The following is a 20,412-nucleotide window of genomic DNA, read 5'->3' as shown; positions in this document are numbered from 1 at the left end:
TACATATACCATGACCACCTCCTGCCCAGCACTGCTCATAACTCTGTCAAGGTGTCTCAAGAGATCTGCAACCTTTGCACCTGGCAGGCAATTCACCATGCGGATCTCCCAGTCATCACAAACCCAGCTATCTATATTTTTAATAGTCAAATCCCCCATTACTATTACCTGTTGCTTCCTAATAACTGGGTTGCCTCTCCTGGTGAAGTATCCTCAGTGTGAGATGATACCATGACATCATCTGAAAGGAGGGTCTCAACTATGGGATCATTTCCCTCCACTCCAGTTTGATGTTTTCCTTGCCTGAGATTTTCATCCTCCTCAATGGCACAGAGGCTGTCATACTGGGGTGGGACTGCTCTACTGTGTCCCAGAAAGTCTCATCTACGTATCGCTCTGTCTCCTTAGCTCCTCCAGTTCAGCCACTCTGTTCTCAAGAGCCCATACTCGGTCTCTGAGGGCTTTTTCTCTTTGCACCAAATACAACACATGTGACCTGCTCAAAAGGCAGGTAATCATACAAGCTGCATTCAGTGCAATAAACCAAATAACCCCCACTCTGCTGCCGGACTTCTGCCTGCACTCTTTTTAACTCCTGCAGCTTTTTTGGTTTGGTTTGGTTTTTTTGGGGGGTGGCTTCAGGGCAGTGTTTATTGGCCTAAGTTTAGAGAATGTTAGGTGTATCTTGCTCTCTCGCTCCCTCTCTAAACTACCTCATAAAACTCCTGTTTGCTGCTCCTGGTCACTAGCTGGTCACTTAGGAACTGGTTTTTAAACCCCTGTTTTCCCTACGTTAGCCCCCACCTGCTGGTTAATGGTTCCTAAAGAGATTAGGGATCAAAGCATTGTTAAGAAGCTCTTAGATTTGCTAGCAGGCCGCTAGGCTCAGCACACAGGCCCCCAAACAGACCACACTATGTACTACAGTCAAGCAGCAAGAACACAAATAGACAACAAACACCCCCCCGCCCTCCAAGGGTCATCTAATTGCTCCTCCTTCACCTGGAAAACTCCCTCACAATACCCCGCTGTTTGCTGATCCTGATCTCTAGCTGCTGATCAGCAATGTGCCATTAGCTGTGTAATCTTTTCTGTTCAGCTGTTTTATTAAATTCTGCTCATGTATGTAGAAAAGCTAAAAGGTCAAGGGCAGAAATATATCCTTGATGGACTATGATGTACTGGCATATTAAAGGTAGATGTGGGCTTGAACCAGATTTGAAAAGTTCACTACCCCTGACTTTGGGGTGTCTAAAATCCATCATTTGATCAGGATGCCCATTTTTCAGCTTGACCCCAACTCTAATCAAAGGGAAGTGCATTCCAAAGTTGCAGGACTGGATGGAGAAGGCTTGCCTCTTAAGATTATACCCTGGAGCAGTCAGCAGCTCCAAAGCCACTGACTTTAAGTGCTATGATGAAAATGTCTATGTATTATATTCCTGGTGTTATTGAGGAGTAAAAAAAAATCACATATTTTATCATCAGTCTCTGGTTAGTTCTTTACCTTATCACAACACAAAACGACAAATTAGCTTATACCATCTCAGAACAACTTTACTGAGCCCTGTTTGCAATGATTAAGAAAATAAAATAATAATAATTAATAATAATAATAATCCAACTGGGTTCAAGAAAATCACCATATCACAGTCCTAGGCTAATTTGTATGGCTGTGCTCTGGTTGGGAAGGAATAAAATAGTGTCTGATAGTCAATCATTTTTGGTAAGATGCAGTCTGTAATTACTGTATGCCCATAATTAACTACAACTCTTTGCACTCTCTCTCAATTACCGTTCTTGTTACTACCTTTCCTAGTTCTCAAAACATTTTGTTCAATTTCCTCTCTAGCACCTTTGTTAGGGAGCGATGTACTGCTTTGCCCTTTGTCCCAAGCACTCTGGAGAACTGCTTGTTATGTCTTTATTTCAGCCACAGTATGACTGATTCACACTCATTTCAGGAGAAGAGGGGCAGAGAGTATGTGAAGAGGGGGGTGGAATTTGGGTTTGTTTTGAATCTTAGAAACCTCTTTTCCCCCAAACATGATTCCCATTCATCCTGTGTGTGTGGATACAAAAATTACAGGCACTCTGCTCATGGTTGTCTTGACAACAGCAAGGCATTCTTGTTTATGGTGACCAGTGGGCCTGCAAGTTTCCCAGGCCCATGGGGAAGGGGAGGGCACACGAAGAAGAAGATGGAGCAGAGATGAATGAGATGGCAGAGTAGTTGAGAGCCAGCAGCCATGTGGGAGAGCAAGCTGCAAGCAGGATTAAAGGGGCACATACATCTCCACAGAACAATGGGAGCTTTTGCTGGCTTTCTATGGAAGAAAAGAATATGTACACAATGGCCTGTGACACATAAAAGCCTCAGAGCTAACTTTATTGCTTCTCCATTAAGGACTTTGCCAGAGACTCATTCAGCCCTAAGAAGTCTCATCAACCCTTAAAAATAATTAAGAAAATAAAACCTTTCATTCTTTCTTGTTTTAAAAAAATCTGGATTTTTTTGGATAATTTTTTTATAGTGTTGACACGATGAAAGCTGTTGAAAGCTTTGGGCTCAATCCTGCAAAGTGCCAACAGCTTCTCGTAAGGCGCTGAATGCCCTTTGCTCCCAATGACTTCAGTAAGAGGTGAGGATACTCAGTACCTCCCAGGAGCAGTCTCTGTGAGGTGGAAGTTTGCCTCCTCCTCATATAGCAAAACATGATCCTTTGTTAATATTTGCCTCTCAACACTCTATCTTGAATATTTATTTTAGCACTCTTAACAGTCAAGAACAGGGGGCAGAGCAGTCAGCCCCTCCTTGCCTCAAACTAGAAAATCCTTTGTCTGAAGAAGAAAAGCAGGAATAAGACCAGAACAACTGAAATACAAGGCAACATCACAGCATGATCGCAGAATAGGAAGCCAAGTTGGAAAGCAGCTTAGTAAGAAAAGAGTATGACTCCTGGTACCTACTCAGGGTCTCATCCAAAACCCACTGAAGCCAATGGAAAAAAAACTCCCATTGACTTCACTGGGCTCTGGATCAGCCCCTTAGGATATGTTTATACTAATAAAAGACCCAGACCTGACCTAGGTCAGCTGACTCAGGTTCACAGGACTTGGACTACAGGGCTATAAAATTGCAGTATAGACATTCAGGCTTGAGTTGGAATCCGGGCTCTGTGTACCTGCAAGGGGAGCATTCCAGAGCTCAGGCTCCAGCCCAAACTCCATGAGCCAGAGTCGGCTGACCTGGTCAAGCTGCAGCTGAGCCAGAGATCTTTTATTTGAGTGTAGACGTACTGTAAGACAACAAATCCAGCTCATCACACTACCCCCATGCCAGTCCAACAATGAAATAGGATCATAGGGTCTGATTCTGCAAAAGTGCTGATCACTTCCAGAGAGGTGTTGAGCAGCCCCAATTCCCACAGACTTTGGGAATCTGGCCAGTGGTACAAGGAGATGGTAAAACCTATAAAAGCATCAAGAGGCCAAACCTACAAAATCTCCAGGAGTTGAGGGCACTCAGCATTAGCCCCCAAGTCACCTGGCAAGAGCAGGACAGTATCTCCTGACAGACGACATAACAGAGACTATACCTGATCTTAGCTAAAATGCAGAAGAAAAAAATACACAGCATATTGCTACTTGTTTAGCAATATAGTACAAGGGGAATAAGAACATATGATCATTTAAACTCAAAATTCATAAGCAAAGTTTGAACAAATTGACTTGAAAAGTGAATATAAATTTATTCTTGATTTTGTTAATCTCACATGTTCTTTCTATCTTTGTTAATTATAGATTTTTTTTATCATGCTGAAGAACTAAAAATATAATCCTAACAAATCCCATCTGGTATAAAAATTGAACGTGTTCATTATGGAACAGAAAGGGCCAACAATTACTAAGTTTGTGTTTAGACATATTAGTAAAGTAGGGTGAATATTTGAATTCTTTTGTGGAACTTTGAAAAAAAAAAGAAAAGGGTTTATCTTTGAAAAAAAAAGATAAAAGGGTTTTTATGATTTACTTCCTGTTTAAAAAAATACTACTCCCTCTTTGCACTCACTAGTACTGTATATAACATCCAAGGATCTCAAAGCACATAACAAACGTGGAATTAGACTTCACAACATCACAGTGAGCTACCGTGGCAAGTACGATGACCTCATTTTACAGATGAATGATCTGAGGGACAGAGGAGTTACAGGCCATATATTCCAAAGGTTGGATTCCCATTTGACAATAAAATTTGTGCTTGTAAAATTTTGCCCTTGCATTAGAAGTAGAAGTTTAAAACAGGCAGTTAAAGATGTCAGTATAGCAATCTCCTTCTGCATCATTTTGTGGGTACAATTTTTACACAAAAAGGGAGTGCAAATGAAAGACTTGAGTGACATGATCACATTCACACCAGAAGTCTATGGCGGAGCCAGGAATGGAACCCAGGTGTCTCTTTTGAGCTTAGTTACATCAGTGTACATCTATGGTAATACCCTTGTAACTCTAAACAGTGCATATTTACAGCAATTACAATGTATAATAAATGTTACAAAAACAAATCAATTTAACTAGGTCATGGTTCTTGTTTTAGGTTTGCATATTATTTATGTTCAGACACTTTACATTCATGGCAGTCCTTTTTTATATGTTGCATGTTTTACCTATGAGATAGGTTCTCAAAATGGGTGCCTTTCACTGTACTTCATAAATTCAAAGACAGACATAAATGAAAAGACAATGCTCAGATACTATAGTGATTGGTATCAATATAAGAACCGAGAAATACTGATTTGAAATAGCTGTGTTAGCATCCCAAATGCAGACTGGGAAGGTGTTTCACCCCTTAAAGTGGTAACAAGAGGAGCACTAACCATATCTGTTTATAGAGTGATGGATCAATCACCCCAACTGTGCATTTCCTAGGATCCTTGGGAAATTCATACTTAGAGAGCCAGAGTTCCTCTTGGGTCTCCTATTACAGAAAGGCTCCTCCACTTGAAAACCACAATCTGACCCTGTTTGTGCAACCTAGTGAACAAATGATTAAGTAGATGCCACATTGGGCACCCTGGGATCCACATTAAATCAGAATTGTACTAAGATCAGCCAAGTGTTAGGATTAATGTCTCAAACGTTTGGGACGCCTACAAAAGATCCCAAATGTTTAATTCGTACAATCGCAAGGATTTTCTGAATTAAGCTAATGTCACTTAATCTATTTGAATCTCCCATGGCTTGGGCCAGAGGTAAACCCAGGTCATTGCATTAAACATTTAAGAAAGGCCCTCCATGCACACACACCTCTATAAACACATCAGGTAGTCAATATTGTCTAAAGGTACTCTGTGATTTCTTCCCTGCCATTCCAGATTAAATGCAGCAGATTTCTATGAAGCATTTTTGGATTATGCTTAATCTGTCAACCAAAACTCAATGTATTATCTCTGTGGTACAAAGGAATTGCCACATCGGATCAAACCAATGGTTACTCTAGTTCCGTATCCTGATTCCAACAGTTGCTAACACCAGATAATTCAGAGGAGAGTTAAGCTCTTCTCACAGACAATTTATGTAATAACAAGCATGGAGGGTGGGGGATGCAACAATAGCAGCACTACCTGTGAAGAGGAACAGAGTCGTTTTACTAGGCCAGTATAACTTGGGTTACTTTAAATGTACTTGTTATCAGAACTCCTCTCACAAAGCCATACTCAGGTTGCTGAGTTTACAATCTTTACTCACAGTTTTATGAGGTGAATGTCCTTGTGCTTAAATTTATTAGGAACGGCTGCCCTGGATAATAAAGCATCAGGGAAGATGGGAATGCGAGCAATAGTCTACTACATGAGTACTACGATCATTGCTGTAATTATTGGTATAATCATTGTGGTCATCATCCACCCTGGGAAAGGTACAAAGGAAAATATGCACAGAGAAGGCAAAATTATGAAAGTGACAGCAGCAGATGCCTTTCTTGATTTAATCAGGTATGGATATTATATTGTACATCTTCTGTAGCAGTGGCAACAGCAGCAATATTTAGATGTACATCACAAGGAAAATTAACATAGACAATCTGGGACAGTGACTAGCTAAACTAGCCAAACTTCACTTGAAGCTGGTGATGCCAACAGTGTCATTACAAAATACAGAACTAGCACAGTAAGTACTTTCAAATAAGCAGCTGAACAAAATGTCAAGGAAAGAAACTGCTTTTAAAATTCAAAGCAATGTTGTGTTCAGAAACCTGCTTTACTGCCTCCACATGTTCCTCTTCGCCCCCCAAAACTACAATTTCTAACACCAAGTTCCTCTCCCCTCCTTTACCCTGTACTCCAACAAGAATCTCATTCCACCTGAATCCATTCATTTAGTCATTCATCTTATTTTACATGGCAGCCCCTGCTTTGGGGCCATATGGTTACCTTTGCTCAATTTGCATGGAGAAGAGAGAGAAACCAGAGAAAAGTAGATAAAAAGCATGGAGCAGCATGGAGCAGAAGCAATGTAGCCTGTTTCCTCCAAGCTAAAAGAAACTCTGCAGTGCCATTTTTATCCAACTGATGTTCCACAGGGGTGTGCCAGGAAGTGGGGAAGCAGATAATGAATGTGAACCCAATGGCTTTACCACCAAGAAATTCAGAAGAAGTTCATGCTTTGTTAACTCCAGCAGAGGGGGTCACAGAGCACAGACACGGAGGGAGGCCTCCAAGAGCCATTCTACCAGGAAGGTGGGCTCCAGAATGGAGCAAGAAGAGGCTTTCACTCAAGATAATTCTTCAAGATCAGCTAGGTGCACACTGGCATTTATTCCTTGCGGAATTTCAGCGTTGTGGAAAAAACACTTGTAATACATATAAAATATTACCTTAAAATACTTTATGCCATGTCAAATGTACTTTAACATTAGAAAGAGCTGTATGAACAGATTTTTCAGTTTGATGGCAATTTCAAAAAATAATAAAAAAATTGTTTTGGATCAAATGAAAAATAAAAATTTTAGACAAACTGATAAAAAAAATTGCTTTGGGTCAAACAAAATGAAACATTTTTGTTCAATTTTGATCATTAACGTTTTTTAATTTTAAAAAGTAAAATAAAAGGAACTTTCAAAACAAAAAGTCATTTCAAATCGAAAAATTGAAACACTGTTTTGAAAGTGTCAAAACAAAATGTTTCGATATTTTTGGGGAAATTTTGTTAGTTTTTTTTTTTAACTGAAACAATTTGGCAAAATTGACATGAATGTGTGAAATGTTTAAGTGTCACTGAATCTGCATCATTTGCTGAAAAAAATATTTTGGTCAAAAAATTTCATCCAGCTCTAATTAGGAAAACTTACTGACTATTCCCTTTTAGTAATCACAGTAAGATACACTAGATTGTGTGACTATCAAAATGTCAGCAGTTTTCATTTGAAAATAAGTGGTGCTGCATTACATATTGAGCAAAGTTAATCTGTATCCAGATCATTTTAATAAATACCTATACCAAAAAAGTCAGTACAGACCCTCTAATCATGTTCATTTGGCAAACCAACCAACATTCTGTTTCATGGCCAGGCCTGTTATGTAGGATTTGAAATACAGTTCTTTACTCACTGGCCCAAAGCATCCCTCCTAAATTTTCTTGAAAAGATAATAAGGTAATACTATAAATGATGCCCTATTCAGTGTAACATATACACATGTATTTTTTCATTTTAGTGATCCTTTAGTAATCAGTTTATCCCCATCAGCTGAGCTACTGGTTAATATGTTGCTAGAACGTGATTAATATTTCTAACATTTTATCTCTTTTTCACAGAAACATGTTCCCTCCAAACTTGGTGGAAGCCTGCTTTAAACAGGTAAAACTGTGCTGTTATTTCTAACTGAAACTCCAATATGGTATCTTTCATGTAGTAAATTAAAGACTGAAATGTTATTAATGTTTTTTTAAGGAACAGCCAATGATTTTGCTTGTCCTTACAGCAATCATGGACCTTACATGTACTGTTATTTTTCAGCTAAAGAAAATGAACTAAAATGGACATTTGTTTTCATTCATTTGTACAGTGGTACTTGCTGTGAGAACTTGGGAAAACCCACTTAAGCCAGCAAGCTCAAAAATTAAAACTTCTCCAGATCTTCCTGATTCATGAGCCTAAGGCATGCTTAATGAAAATCAATGGAGAATTTTCTTTTCAAAGACAATATTGGGCTCAGGGGGACGAGGAGATGGTGAATAATCAATGTACTATTGGTACAAAGGCTGGAACGCATCCAGGAATATCACATGGGAAGTCTGCAAAAACATAGGTTGGAAGTAGAGGAGCCAACTCTGCATACTTCAAAGGCAAAGCATATAGGTCTAATTATTATAAAGTATTGCTTGTATTTCTCACTTACTGCCTGATGATAAGGCAGGAATGCCACTTAATTGTTACTTATCGTGATCCTCCACTTGTAGTCTAGCCCTAACCAACATTCCTGTTAAAAGGGAAAAACAAAAGACACTAATAAGATTTTTAAATTCCCTTTAAAAACTTTGGAGGGCAATACATGAATATAATAAGCCTTCTACATATATGTATGTTGCTATGAATATGATTATTTCTTTGATACTATAGTTTCTCATCTTTAGCTGATGCTATACACCATTCATTAGTGTCTGTATCAGAAACTTTGCCTGGAGCCATTGCTGTATCTTGAGGCTTCTCTATGCCTTACAATATCTTTAAAATGTCTCACCTTCAAGTGCTCAGTAGTCAGGGGGTCTAGTCTTATTAAATAGTCTCAGTAATACTCCAAGCTACCATGGAAAAGAGTTCTGAACAAACACCTGAATGAGACCAGTTTAAATGACTGATAGCAGTGAACAGCAAAGTAGTTCATACTAGTTGTTTTAAACCCAGTATATGCAAGGAGATTTTACCTTAGTATGAGAGTTAAATTTTTATTTAAATGCACAATTTCCACTCTATACAATGCAAGAACTGTTATGCAAATAAAAATGTTCTGTAGGTTTTGTTGACAAACATACTGTGCTTCTCAATTTACCTTACAGAATAGAAGAATTGCCAGAAATAGCTGAATAAATAGGAGATATTTAAGGACAATTGTTTCTGGCTGGTCCCTTTCATCATTAGACTGTGCTTACTGAGAAAGCATCTCTTTAAATCTGTTCATTTCGGCATTATTAATGTTTAAATCATACCTTGAACTTAGAATTAAGTAAGATAAATAAAATACAATGGGATTTTTAAAAACTAGAAATTATTTTATCATCAAATCTGTAATATAAAATATTAATCCATTTCACAGCAGACATAATTATGGGCCAGATTTACAAAGGTCTTTAGACATCAAAATACCCTGGCCCTGTAGCCTTCTTTTCAAAAATTTACTTTAAGGTTTTCAGTGTGTTTCTCAGAAGACTTGTGAAGAAGGTATTATTTAACTGGCACAGTCTGGTTCACTAACATTCTAAGAATGAGCATAAAGACTGAAAATTCTGACACACATTTCATAATCCTTTGTTCCCAAGAGATTACAATGATGTATGGCTGCAGAAACATGGAAACCACAATTGCCATCAGCTCTATATCCAAATTGCCATCAAATCTGCATCAAAATCAAGCAGTTCTGATAATCTTTTGAAAAACAAGATTATGTGGTAAATTCTGCGGTGACATGGTTCTCTGCTCTGTTGTTGCCTTCAAAAACGAATATATTTGCTTGAAGAGATTTGCGGAATATGCATTAGAGCCTTTTCTTTCTTTATCCTGCTAGCCCACACAGGAAATAATGTAGTGAAATATATTGAGGTTTTATTCTCCTGCCCTTACATACAAGTATTATGATTCTGTTTGAATCATTGGGTTTGAATCTATGACCTTCAGCACTGGAAACATGAGCCTTTACCTTTGAATTAAAAGAGTAGTTCTATTAAGCAGCAGCAGACCAGTTATTTCCAAATTTTGTACTCCATCCTCCCATGTGCTACAGCCCATGCTCATATATATCAACTATTAATGGTATGCTACAATAGTGTGGTATATGACATTATATTGTCCTTACCATGACTCGTTTCCTTGAGGTGGACACTTGTTTTCCATTTGCATGACTGAGGAAAGTAGGAGAAAGGGGAGCGGAATGCAGCAGCCAGGGGAGTTGGGGGAGCAGGAGTAACTGTGGGTAGTAAGGTAGTGGAAGGAGTCAGGGCAGACTGGGGAAGGAGGGAGACCCTGGGATAGCCTGGAGTGGGTTACTGGGGGAGGGGAGAGAGGGGAGAGCCTGGAACCCTGGGGATTGTTCAGGCAGGATCTTGGAGCAGTCTTCCCCATTCTGCCCTTGCTTCCACTTCCCTTTCCACCCTTTGACCACCCCCACCTCCTGTTCTGTTCTGTTCCCCTCCATTCTCTATCAGCAAAACCCTGAGGCAACAAGCTGGTGCCTCCTCTCCCTGCCCTCCCCCTCTCTGCTGGCAGGTAGGAGGAATCTCCACAAGGACTGCACCAGCATGAGGAGCATTGAGAGTGGTGGAGCAGACAGTCTCTCCGCACTCAGTGCCAGTACCACAGCAGCCACTGGTGGGAAGGGGGAGTCACTACAGGGTAAAAAGGCCCTGCTCAGTCCCCACTGGGTGCATGCGAGGGATGTTTGTCAGAGCTGGGAAAACCCTGCCAATAAATTCCCAGCAAAAAAGTAGCACAAGGTTGTTAGGGCCCCACCACTTGGATCTAGCCCCACAGTCTGAGGGAGCCTATAGTGGACTTTTATTTGGACCAGGCACTAGAGAGGGACAAAGACCCACACTGCCATGGTGTGTCAAGCTGGAAAGAAAGGTGCTAACAGATAGATTTTGTCAGGAAAGTTAAAGTGCTTTCCCCCCCAATAAATCAGTTTTACCACCTCTAGTCCCCTGCTTTTCCTCAGGCAGTTCATCATCACTACCAACATCCCATTCTAAGCTAGGCAATACACTTCTTTAGATGTTTGGGAATTGCCTGGGAATTTTTGTGTTACTCTCTTCTCCCACTATGGAAGAACACATATACTACTGCCTCCCTGTCTCTCTCAGATCTCTTCCAGTGCATCAGTAACAGGTTTGGATCACTGCTAGCCTCAGAGGGTTAAACTAAATTGTGTGAGTCTTTACACCAGTTGTGTCCATCCATGTGATAAGTGTCAAAGTCTTCACTCCACTGTACATTGACAACTTGTTTTTGTGATTTCTATTAGCAGTGGATGAAACTCAAATGATTCAGTTCCAGTACGTATCCAGATAGCTTGGGTGCTTATCTGATGCTTAGATAAATTTATTCAAACTCTTCTCTCTTCATAATCCCCGTATTCTCTCTCACTCATGACATTCTAATAGATTCCTAGCACAGCCTTCTATCTCTGACCCTGATCCCTTCATTTCTTTGCCTCCCCTAAATTTGAAGAGCCTATGGTATGACCCAGAAGAATTAGCAACCGGTCTAGTAACCTGCAGTTGCTATTCAGTTCTAATTCTTCATGTTCTGAGGCTATGTCACAGGGGCGAGAGAGATCAGGATGAACTGGATAGCCCTGGGGAAGGAAAGGCAGCACAAGAGCCTGTGGGATGGTCAGCATTTTGGCAGTTTTCACTTGAAAATAAGTGGAACCTGAAGCCTATTGAAGTATCACAAAGAGAAATTTGTGGCACCTAATGTTGGAAATTAAGAAGGTCTGACATAAGAGAATGGCAAGGGTCATCCTGCTAACCGTATTTTTTCTGAACCTGTTCATCCATTTGTTATTATTCTTTCCTGCAAGTCCCTGCACAATGGAACAGAAGTGTTAAGCATACAACAAGACACATTAAGTATATCAACATAATGCTAGCTATTGTCTGCACTTATATTAGCTGGTTGAGATATATTGCAGCTACTGTTAAGATGCCTGATTCATTAATGCTTCCATAAATAATTTAGTATGATTAAAATGTACATCACACTAGTCTGCATGAAATTAAGAGAAATGCTGAATCAGGAATCTGAGGTACCATTTTTCTTATGTTCCTCATTTTTGCTCTTATGGTGTATTTCACATTGGCAGTGGCAGGTTGGGAGGTTTGAGCTGGTATAATGGTCACCATTAAAAAATATTTCACCAAAAGTTACACCACAGTATCTGAGTCACCAAATTTACATTATATTCTAATTGCATTGTCTCACATACCATGGTGTTATCTCTGTTGGTAACTACTGAATTTTAATAGTAACCATTTTATGTCACTATCTTTTTTGCAAGTTAATTACTGAAGTGTTCAACTACACTAGTATGAGGTTGCTAATTTAAATATCATGCAGTAAATTAAAATCAAATTGCTTTCAATGGTTTATATCACCAAATACAGTGATAATTCATTTTAGTATGTAAGACAATCAGTACTGTTTGTTTTCATACTAGGACAATTTAATTAAAATTCAGCTCGAAATATATTATTCATTACTGAAATAACACCACAGCTTGCAAAAGTCCAATAATGCCATTCTTTTAATTTCTATAATTCTATGAAGGAAAAAAAGGCTCTGCCTTGAAATGAAGGGGCCATATCCTCAGCTGGTGTAAATCAGCATAGCTCTATTGACTTCTGAGGATCTCTGGCCCGTCATGTATTGGTAACTTTGGACATGGTGTATTACTGCCAAAAATACAACAACCTAGTTTTCCTGATACCCCTGTCCTGCAATGTCTTTCTTAACTCTCATGAGTAGTCCCATTGAAGAAATAGTCAAAAGAATAAAGACTCGCAGTATCAGGAAGTAAGATATTAAAATGTCACTTCAGTAATTAACCCTGTAATTCATAGAAATATCCTCACCCAGCCCCCAATATATAGCTTGTGCCTTTCCCTTCACATAAGGGCCCACACAGATAACCTAGCTCTCCTCCCACTGAGATGCAGTAGCTGCCTACTTAAAAGTGACCATCTTCTGGTTCACATCTTGGACTGATAAGGGCTGGGATTTATTAGCAGTTCAGGCACTGCATCTCAGACTGTGATTCAGTGTATAAACCCCACACTGGAACTAAAGGGGTTAAGGAGCAACTCAGGGCCTAGGTGACCTAACTCAGCCGCACCTGCAAAGCATGTGCCAGCTGAAAGTGGAGCAGAAGGGACCTGATAGGGCAGGGAGAAAGAGCTATCTTGAGAGCTCCTGAAGAAGGGTGCTGCAGAAACCTTTTCCCTGAGGGAAAGAGCCTGCTTGCTGAGCCCAGAGGGGCTGAAGGTTCAACTATTCTCTTCTTCTTTCACTACTTTGAGGCAAACTGTAAGACTTTGGTGAGAGAGTGGGTGGTAGGAAGTGGTCTGGGGAGACAGCTTTAAGGCAGTCCTGGTGCTGGACATTGGTGCCTCTTACAAGACCCTGGGCCATAGACTAGTGGAGTGGGGGGGCTGGGTTCCCTTACTAATCCCCCTTGTTAAGAAGGGCATGAAAATTCTCACTTCCAAACTCTCCCTCAGGGAAGGAAGCAGAGGGTAAAGACCTTTAGAATCCTGCAGCAGGGATTGGACACCCACAGACAGACTAAAGGTTCCCCCCCAATCCTGAGGGTGGGGGACACCATGTCTTCCTTAGGACTCTGTCACCCTGCAGATAGATAAGACTGATGGGTGACTTGACTGGAGGCTCGTGACAGTAGCCAAGGGAAAATATTGGAGGTGGGGCAAGCAGAGGCCTAGCCCCCTAACCACTAGGTGATGCCACCAACTAACACCGTCCATCACAGAGACTTCAAAGCAGTTGCTCCTGGAAATGTGGCTGCTGTTGGTACTCCTACATAAATGGCAGCAAGACTTGTTGAAAAGCAGCCTGGGGTTGATGTTGTTGACTCAGCAATTCAATCATCGATTTCAAGACCTAATACATTTACTCCCTTTGTGAAGAAGCTGTTTCATCTTGCCCTGATACTATCTGTAAGCAGATGGAGTTCCCACCCTGCTCCTAACACAATACACTCACTGGCTGCAGGCCAAACTTACCCCCTTCTTGGGATTTCCTTTATTGCAAACTAAAAAGCAACAACAAAATATAAACCTCAGCCTATATTTTCTCCTGAGACCAACTAGAATTCTTCCCTGCACTAATACTGTGTCCTAGACCCTAGTTTTCTGTGCCTCAGAATGACACCCATTATCAACTCAGACCCTTTCATATCCTGGTTTGGCATTAAAAGGATGCCATAATCTGTTGACAGGGTGAGTCAGCAGAAAAGCTCTACATCTGTGCAGGGTTCTAGTGCCTGACATCAGGATGAATCAGCAGAAGAGTTCTGAATCTCTCTGTAAGGTCCTTGAACTTGATACCTTATTTCATGCCCTTAAAAATAATATTAACTAATAAAGGATCAAGTGTTTCCCTATATTGAAATGGAATTTGAGAAATGGTACTTCCACTGGGAGTTAAGAACTGAATCCAGCTTTATGCCTGCAATGGTTAAGCAAATACTCTTGAGCAGTGAATCAAGACTTTGTGTCTGATGTATGGAATCCAACCACACCTCAGACCAGTTGAACTCTTTTCTTCCCCTACACTCAGGTTGCTGTTCTTAGTCACAAGAAAGCCAACTGTGCATTCATTTCACTTAAAAACTTCCAAAGTCTTGCAATAGTTTTGAACGATTACTAATAGTACTGAACTCTTTGGGCCTGATCCTCATTATCAGTGGGTAGGTGTAATGGAGTAAAATTATCAACATCACCTAAGTGACTTAGATGCCTAAGTACCATTGGGTGCAATGAGATAAAAGTTCCTGAGTCACTTAAGCCTTGGCTATACTGGCGCTGTACAGCGCTGCAACTTGCTGCGCGCAGGGGTGTGAAAACGCCCCCCCCCCGAGCGCTGCGAGTGCAGCGCTGTAAAGCGCCAATGTAATCAGAGCCTGCAGCGCTGCATGCTCACTCGCAGTGCTGCAAGCTACTCCCCTCGGAGAGGTGGAGTACATACAGCGCTACGAGAGAGCTCTCACAGCGCTGGCGGCACGACTACACTCGCACAGCACCGCTGTGAATTCCCGAGTGTAGCCAAGGCCTCAGGTGCTTTTAAAAAATTTTACCCAGAGAGGTGTAAAGGTTGCCTTTATGTAAATGAGAATTAGGTTCCTTGTGTTTAGACAGGATAGGGCTGTGATTTGTTTTCTGGTACAGATATAAATATGCAGGATATGAAATTATCATGGGAAAAATAGAAATGAATGCATTGTGGAATATTGTTTTCAAAGCAAAGATTTGGAGAATGCTGAGAATTTGAATCTGATTTGTCCACTTGATGTCAGTGGTCACACGAGACAGAATTCTTTTGTAAACAAAGAGGTAAATCAATAACAAATGGTTAAAAGAGAGAGACAAATTCATGGCTTTGTCATGGAAAAAATATGTAAAAGTCCTAATTTCAGTATTTAAAAAAGGAAAAGTCATGATACATGATACTTATATTATCTTTACATTTATTTTTCCAGTAGAAAAGTGTGAAATATCTGTGATCAATAGTTTAAAAGCATATAAAGAGCCAAAAAAGTCCAATTAATGGAAAAGTCTTGCTGAGTAGTAGGCAAACTCAGTGAAAAAATCATGACTCATTATAAAAACACAAACTAAAAGACACATTTTTGTCACAAAAATCATATATCTGACAAACATACAGCTTTGGTCATGACTATGAGAAATATTAATCTGAGCACATGAATTCTTGAAAATAAAGGTGAAATGCTGGCCCCATTGAAGCCAATGCAAGGTTTTCCATTTACTTCAGGGGAATCCAGAATTTCACCCTAAAACTTTATTTTATCCCTAAATATGACACAAACTAATAACTCAAAAGACATTTTAAAATGGGGAAGTAATAATGCTAGTGTCACTAGAGTGATAAATGACGAGTGTACTTGTCTGTTTTTATAGTCAGTCACTCTGTTTTCTGTCTTTTCTTCTTTTTTTTAAGTTCAAAACGAACTATGACAAGAGAATGTTTAGAGTAGCAATTCCACCCAATGAAACATCTGTTGTGGCTTCCGTAATAAACAATGTATCAGAGGCAATGGAAACCCTAACTCGAATGAAAGAGGAGGTGATCCCTGTTCCAGGTGCCGTCAATGGAGTGAATGCATTGGGACTGGTGGTCTTCTCAATAAGCTTTGGATTGGTGATTGGGAACATGAAGGAGCAAGGGCAGCCATTAAGACACTTCTTTGATAGCCTTAATGAAGCTATCATGAGATTGGTAGCTCTAATCATGTGGTAAGTGCCTCTGTTAAATGCTATGTTAAATTATTATGTCAAAATGTTTTGAACATTCAGCACCAGTATGTGCTGGATACTGAGGATCTGTGTTTTGTAGGAGGTCAGATTAGAAGTTCATTGTTCAGCTTTGCTGGAAGGAGGACAGGAAAGACTGGCTGTGATTTTGTTAGGCCACAAGTTTATTCCTAAATGTCAGTGAGTACCTGGCAGATAAAAGTGTACTATGCAGGTAATTCCATAATCCTTTACATATGCCTGGGGGGGGGGGGCTGCTAACAGCCCTCCCCCTTTATTCATCCTGGTCCCCAGCCAATCCGCTGCTGTAATCTCACCACCTGCCCCCCTCAAATGTGGGTTAAGGGGGCTATAAAAGAGGTGGGGTTGGCTCCCTGCTGTGCCAGTCATAGAAGCCCTGAAGCCCCCTTTCTCTTCATTTAAAGAATATCTCCTTTAAATCCTTTACCAATCCATTTTATGTGATCACTGTATCCCTTCCCTATGGAATACCTGCACTAGACATCCACCCACATTGACATAATGAGTCGCGACATCGTAACCTAACCGTCATTTCATGTTTGCCCCAACTAAGCCCCCAACCCACTGTAGGGAAGGTGAAAAAACCCACCTTGCCTTGGCCAATCTGGTGGTATAGGAAAAATGCCTTCCCAGACCCCTGAAAAAGGAGCAACTAGAGTAATCCCCACAGTAGATCATGAAAAACCTGGTATTTAACTATTTCTTGAGGTTGGGAGGATTGGTGATGCTCTACCTAATCCAGGTAAAAAGAGGGCTTTTCCTGAACCAGCGCAGACCTAAATAGTTTCCCCTCTTCCAGTCACCAGGGGCGGGGAATGGGTCAGCATCCCCCACACTGACCTGGTCTAAAGCTGCTGCAGCAAGTCACTGTCACACTCAGCAGTCTTTCCAGGGGGGCAGCCTAAAATGGGCCACACACCTTTTCCTTCAAGCCAGACAATGCCCCCACAGTTTAATGTACAGTGAGGTCATCATGGTCTCGTCTGGCCTTAAAAATCTATGAATCTAAGAATCTTCTGCTGCTGAAAATTGGTATAGCTCCATTGACTTCACTAGACCTACCCCCATTTACAGCTGCTGAGGATCCAGTCCTGAAGGACAATATCTGTTTAGCTATTTCTATCTAAACATGATGTTTTAACATTGAGTTCTGCACACTGATAATCTGAAAAGGATCTAAATATTTTAATGTATATTCATCTCTTGATGCATGTGAGTAATCCCTATTGTCATTACCATTAAGAGGTAAATATACTCTCTAGAGTCCATGACAGAGTTTGCTTGGCATATAAAGATCCTCTTATCATATGCTAACTCCTATCACTCCTTCCCTCGAACTCTATAGGGAGGGAGACATAGCCACCATGTCAATGTCCCATTTATCAACAGTATGCCCATTATTTTCATTAGTTCAGAACACTATTTGCTTTTCCAATGTGCATAGCATATGAATATGTCACTGCTATTCACAAATGTTCATTCGCCTATGAATTGTTGTTAGTTTTTATATGGTATTCTACAGACAAATGACAATGAAATCCCTGCTCAGAAGGGTTACCATAAAATCTTTACAAAGTCTAAGATGCAACATTTCTCAGTCAGAGGTCAAATACAACAATTCATTTATGAAATGACATCTTCCCTCACATGCTACAGCTGATCATTTTACACAAACACATATACATCTCTAGTGTCATGGAAACTCCTTAAGTAATGGATGAAAAGCTATAAAGAAGTTTATTTTTTCTAATAATTTCTAATATTTTTTCAAACATTTTGTCCTTTACAATCACATTTCTAAACATTATTAATTATGAATTGTTATTATTATCCTGGAAATGTTTGAGAATTTAAAATATGGAGTGAGAATTATTACATTGGGAAAACTTCAAGGTGGGTTTGATGGCTGCTGAGTGTCATGTTATAATCAATGTAATAATCAAGTTATGTTATTTTACATGAGTGTAGTAAAATGACAGGTAACAACTTTGTAAATAAGACCCTGTGAAAAGTCCAGCTGCAATTAAGATTATCTTTTATATACCTTAACTAGCAGGTTGACGTATTGAGTGCTAGATCCCGACCTCAGCTCTGGCTGAGTAGTATTTGGCACAGCTGAGGAAAGTGGTTTAAGCTACTTTTGCAAAGCCCCAACCCTGTGCATAGTCTCCATCATAAAAGCAGCCTCCAGGTGGCTCTACCTATCCTATGCCCATCTGCCTATGGCCTGAAGCAGCCTGGCATCAGCTTTCTGGCTGTACCCCTTTCCCCAACCATTTTCAGCACTGGGAACCAGAATGCAGGTGGCAAAGAAGCCACCACGCCAGCCCTACACAACCCAGGCATTCCCCTACACAGAGGTAATCCTCAGGGAATTGTTTTAAAGTGGCCTTTAAATGGCAGTCAGGACTCCACAGGAGTCCATCAGCTGTAGATGGCTGGGAGATGGACTGACTGCATTCTCTTCCTGACCTCCTTTTTGCTGACCCTGACCCCAGCAGAGCCACGCAAGTGTTGCAGCCACTTTCACTGCTGTAGCCTCCACCAGGTTGACTTGTCACTGCCCAGGATCTTGAATTGGGTCCAGGATGTTTATGGTCATTATATCAGTATAACTTTGTAAACAAACATCTATTTGTTCAGCACATATTGATTTGCTTACTTATTTGTAGGTATGCCCCACTTGGTATCATGTTCTTGATTGCTGGGAAAATTGTTGAGATGGAAGATATGGGTGTGATTGGTGGACAACTTGCCATGTACACTGTAACAGTTATCATTGGTTTGCTCATTCATGCTATTATTGTTCTACCACTACTCTACTTCCTGGTTGTTCGTAAGAACCCTTGGGTATTTATTGGAGGACTTCTGCAGGCACTGATCACAGCTTTGGGAACATCTTCAAGGTACGCTATGAAATTTTTAAGTCCCAATTATACATAAAATCTGACCAAAATGTTTCCAATCCTGCAGTCCATATGCAAATTTCCAACGGATGTCAATGAGAGGGCCTTAGTCTACACAAATACCATGAGGCATTAGAAAATGGATATGAGTCAACAGTGTGCCCTTGTTGCCAAGAAGGCTAATGGCATTTTGGGCTGTATAAGTAGGGGCATTGCCAGCAGATCGAGGGACGTGATCGTTCCCTAGGGTTACCATATTCAAACATTTAAAAAAGAGGACACTCTACAGGGCCCCGCCCCCGGCCCCACCCCAACCCCGCCACTTCCACGCCCCCATTCCAACCCCTTCCCCAAAGTCCCTGCCCCAACTCTGCCCCCTCCTCTGAGCACCCCGCATTCCCCCTCCTCCCTCCCGCTCTGATCTTGGTTGGGGGTTGCTAAGTGCTTCCCTGCTCCCCACTCGCCCTGCAGCCCCTGCACCCCCGACCCCTGCAGCCTCTGTGCCCCCTGCGCCTGCAGCCTCTATGCCCCTGCTTGCCCTGCTCCTCCTCGCCCTGCAGCCCCTGCCCCCCCTGCCCTTGCAGCCTCTGTGCCCCCTGCTCCCCACTCGCCCTGCAGCCCCTGCACCCCCTGCCCCTGCAGCCTCTGCGCCACCCGCCTACCCTTCCGCCTCTATGCCCCTGGCTGCCCTGCTTCTCCTCGCCCTGCAGCCTCTGCACCCCTCCGCCTGCCCTGCCCCTGCAGCCTCTATGCCCCTGCCTGCCTTGCTCCCCACTCGCCCTGCAGCCCCTGCACCCCCCCACCCCTGCAGCCTCTGTGCCCCCCGCCTGCCCTGCCCCTGCAGCCTCTATGCCCCTGCAGCCTCTATGCCCCTGCCTGCCCTGCTCCTCCTCGCCCTGCAGCCTCTGCACCCCCTGCCTGCCCTGCTCCCCCACTCACCCAGCAGAGGGAGAGCTGCGGGCTCCACATGGACCCAAACACTGTGCCGTGCTGCTCTGCGGGGGAGGAGGGAGCAGGGGAGGGGGAGGGACTCTGGCTGCTAGAGGCCCCAGTGGCTGCGAGTGGTTTTCAATCAGGCCCAGCCATCCAATCAGCCGCGCCACACTCTGCATGAGGGGAAGGGGGAAATCCCAGACATTTCTACTTTATTAGAAATCCCCCCCCCAGATGGCCATTTAAAGCCGGAAACCCGGACAGATGGTAACCCTAT

General features: G+C 41.7%; 1 protein-coding gene across 1 annotated transcript in view; it reads left to right on the top strand.

The window, feature by feature from the left end:
• SLC1A3 (solute carrier family 1 member 3) overlaps window positions 1-20,412 on the top strand; it is a 95,626-nt gene that overhangs the window by 67,271 nt on the left and 7,943 nt on the right. The window contains exons 4-7 of the mRNA XM_054032884.1: window positions 5,789-5,993; window positions 7,813-7,855; window positions 15,962-16,257; window positions 18,969-19,202. Of these exons, the coding sequence (XP_053888859.1) occupies window positions 5,789-5,993; window positions 7,813-7,855; window positions 15,962-16,257; window positions 18,969-19,202 (778 nt within the window). The remainder of the gene's footprint in view (window positions 1-5,788; window positions 5,994-7,812; window positions 7,856-15,961; window positions 16,258-18,968; window positions 19,203-20,412) is intronic.

This window comes from Malaclemys terrapin, chromosome 6, assembly GCF_027887155.1.
Source record: "Malaclemys terrapin pileata isolate rMalTer1 chromosome 6, rMalTer1.hap1, whole genome shotgun sequence".
NCBI classification, from domain to species: Eukaryota; Metazoa; Chordata; order Testudines; family Emydidae; genus Malaclemys; species Malaclemys terrapin.
This window is presented reverse-complemented; position numbering and strand designations above follow the sequence as displayed.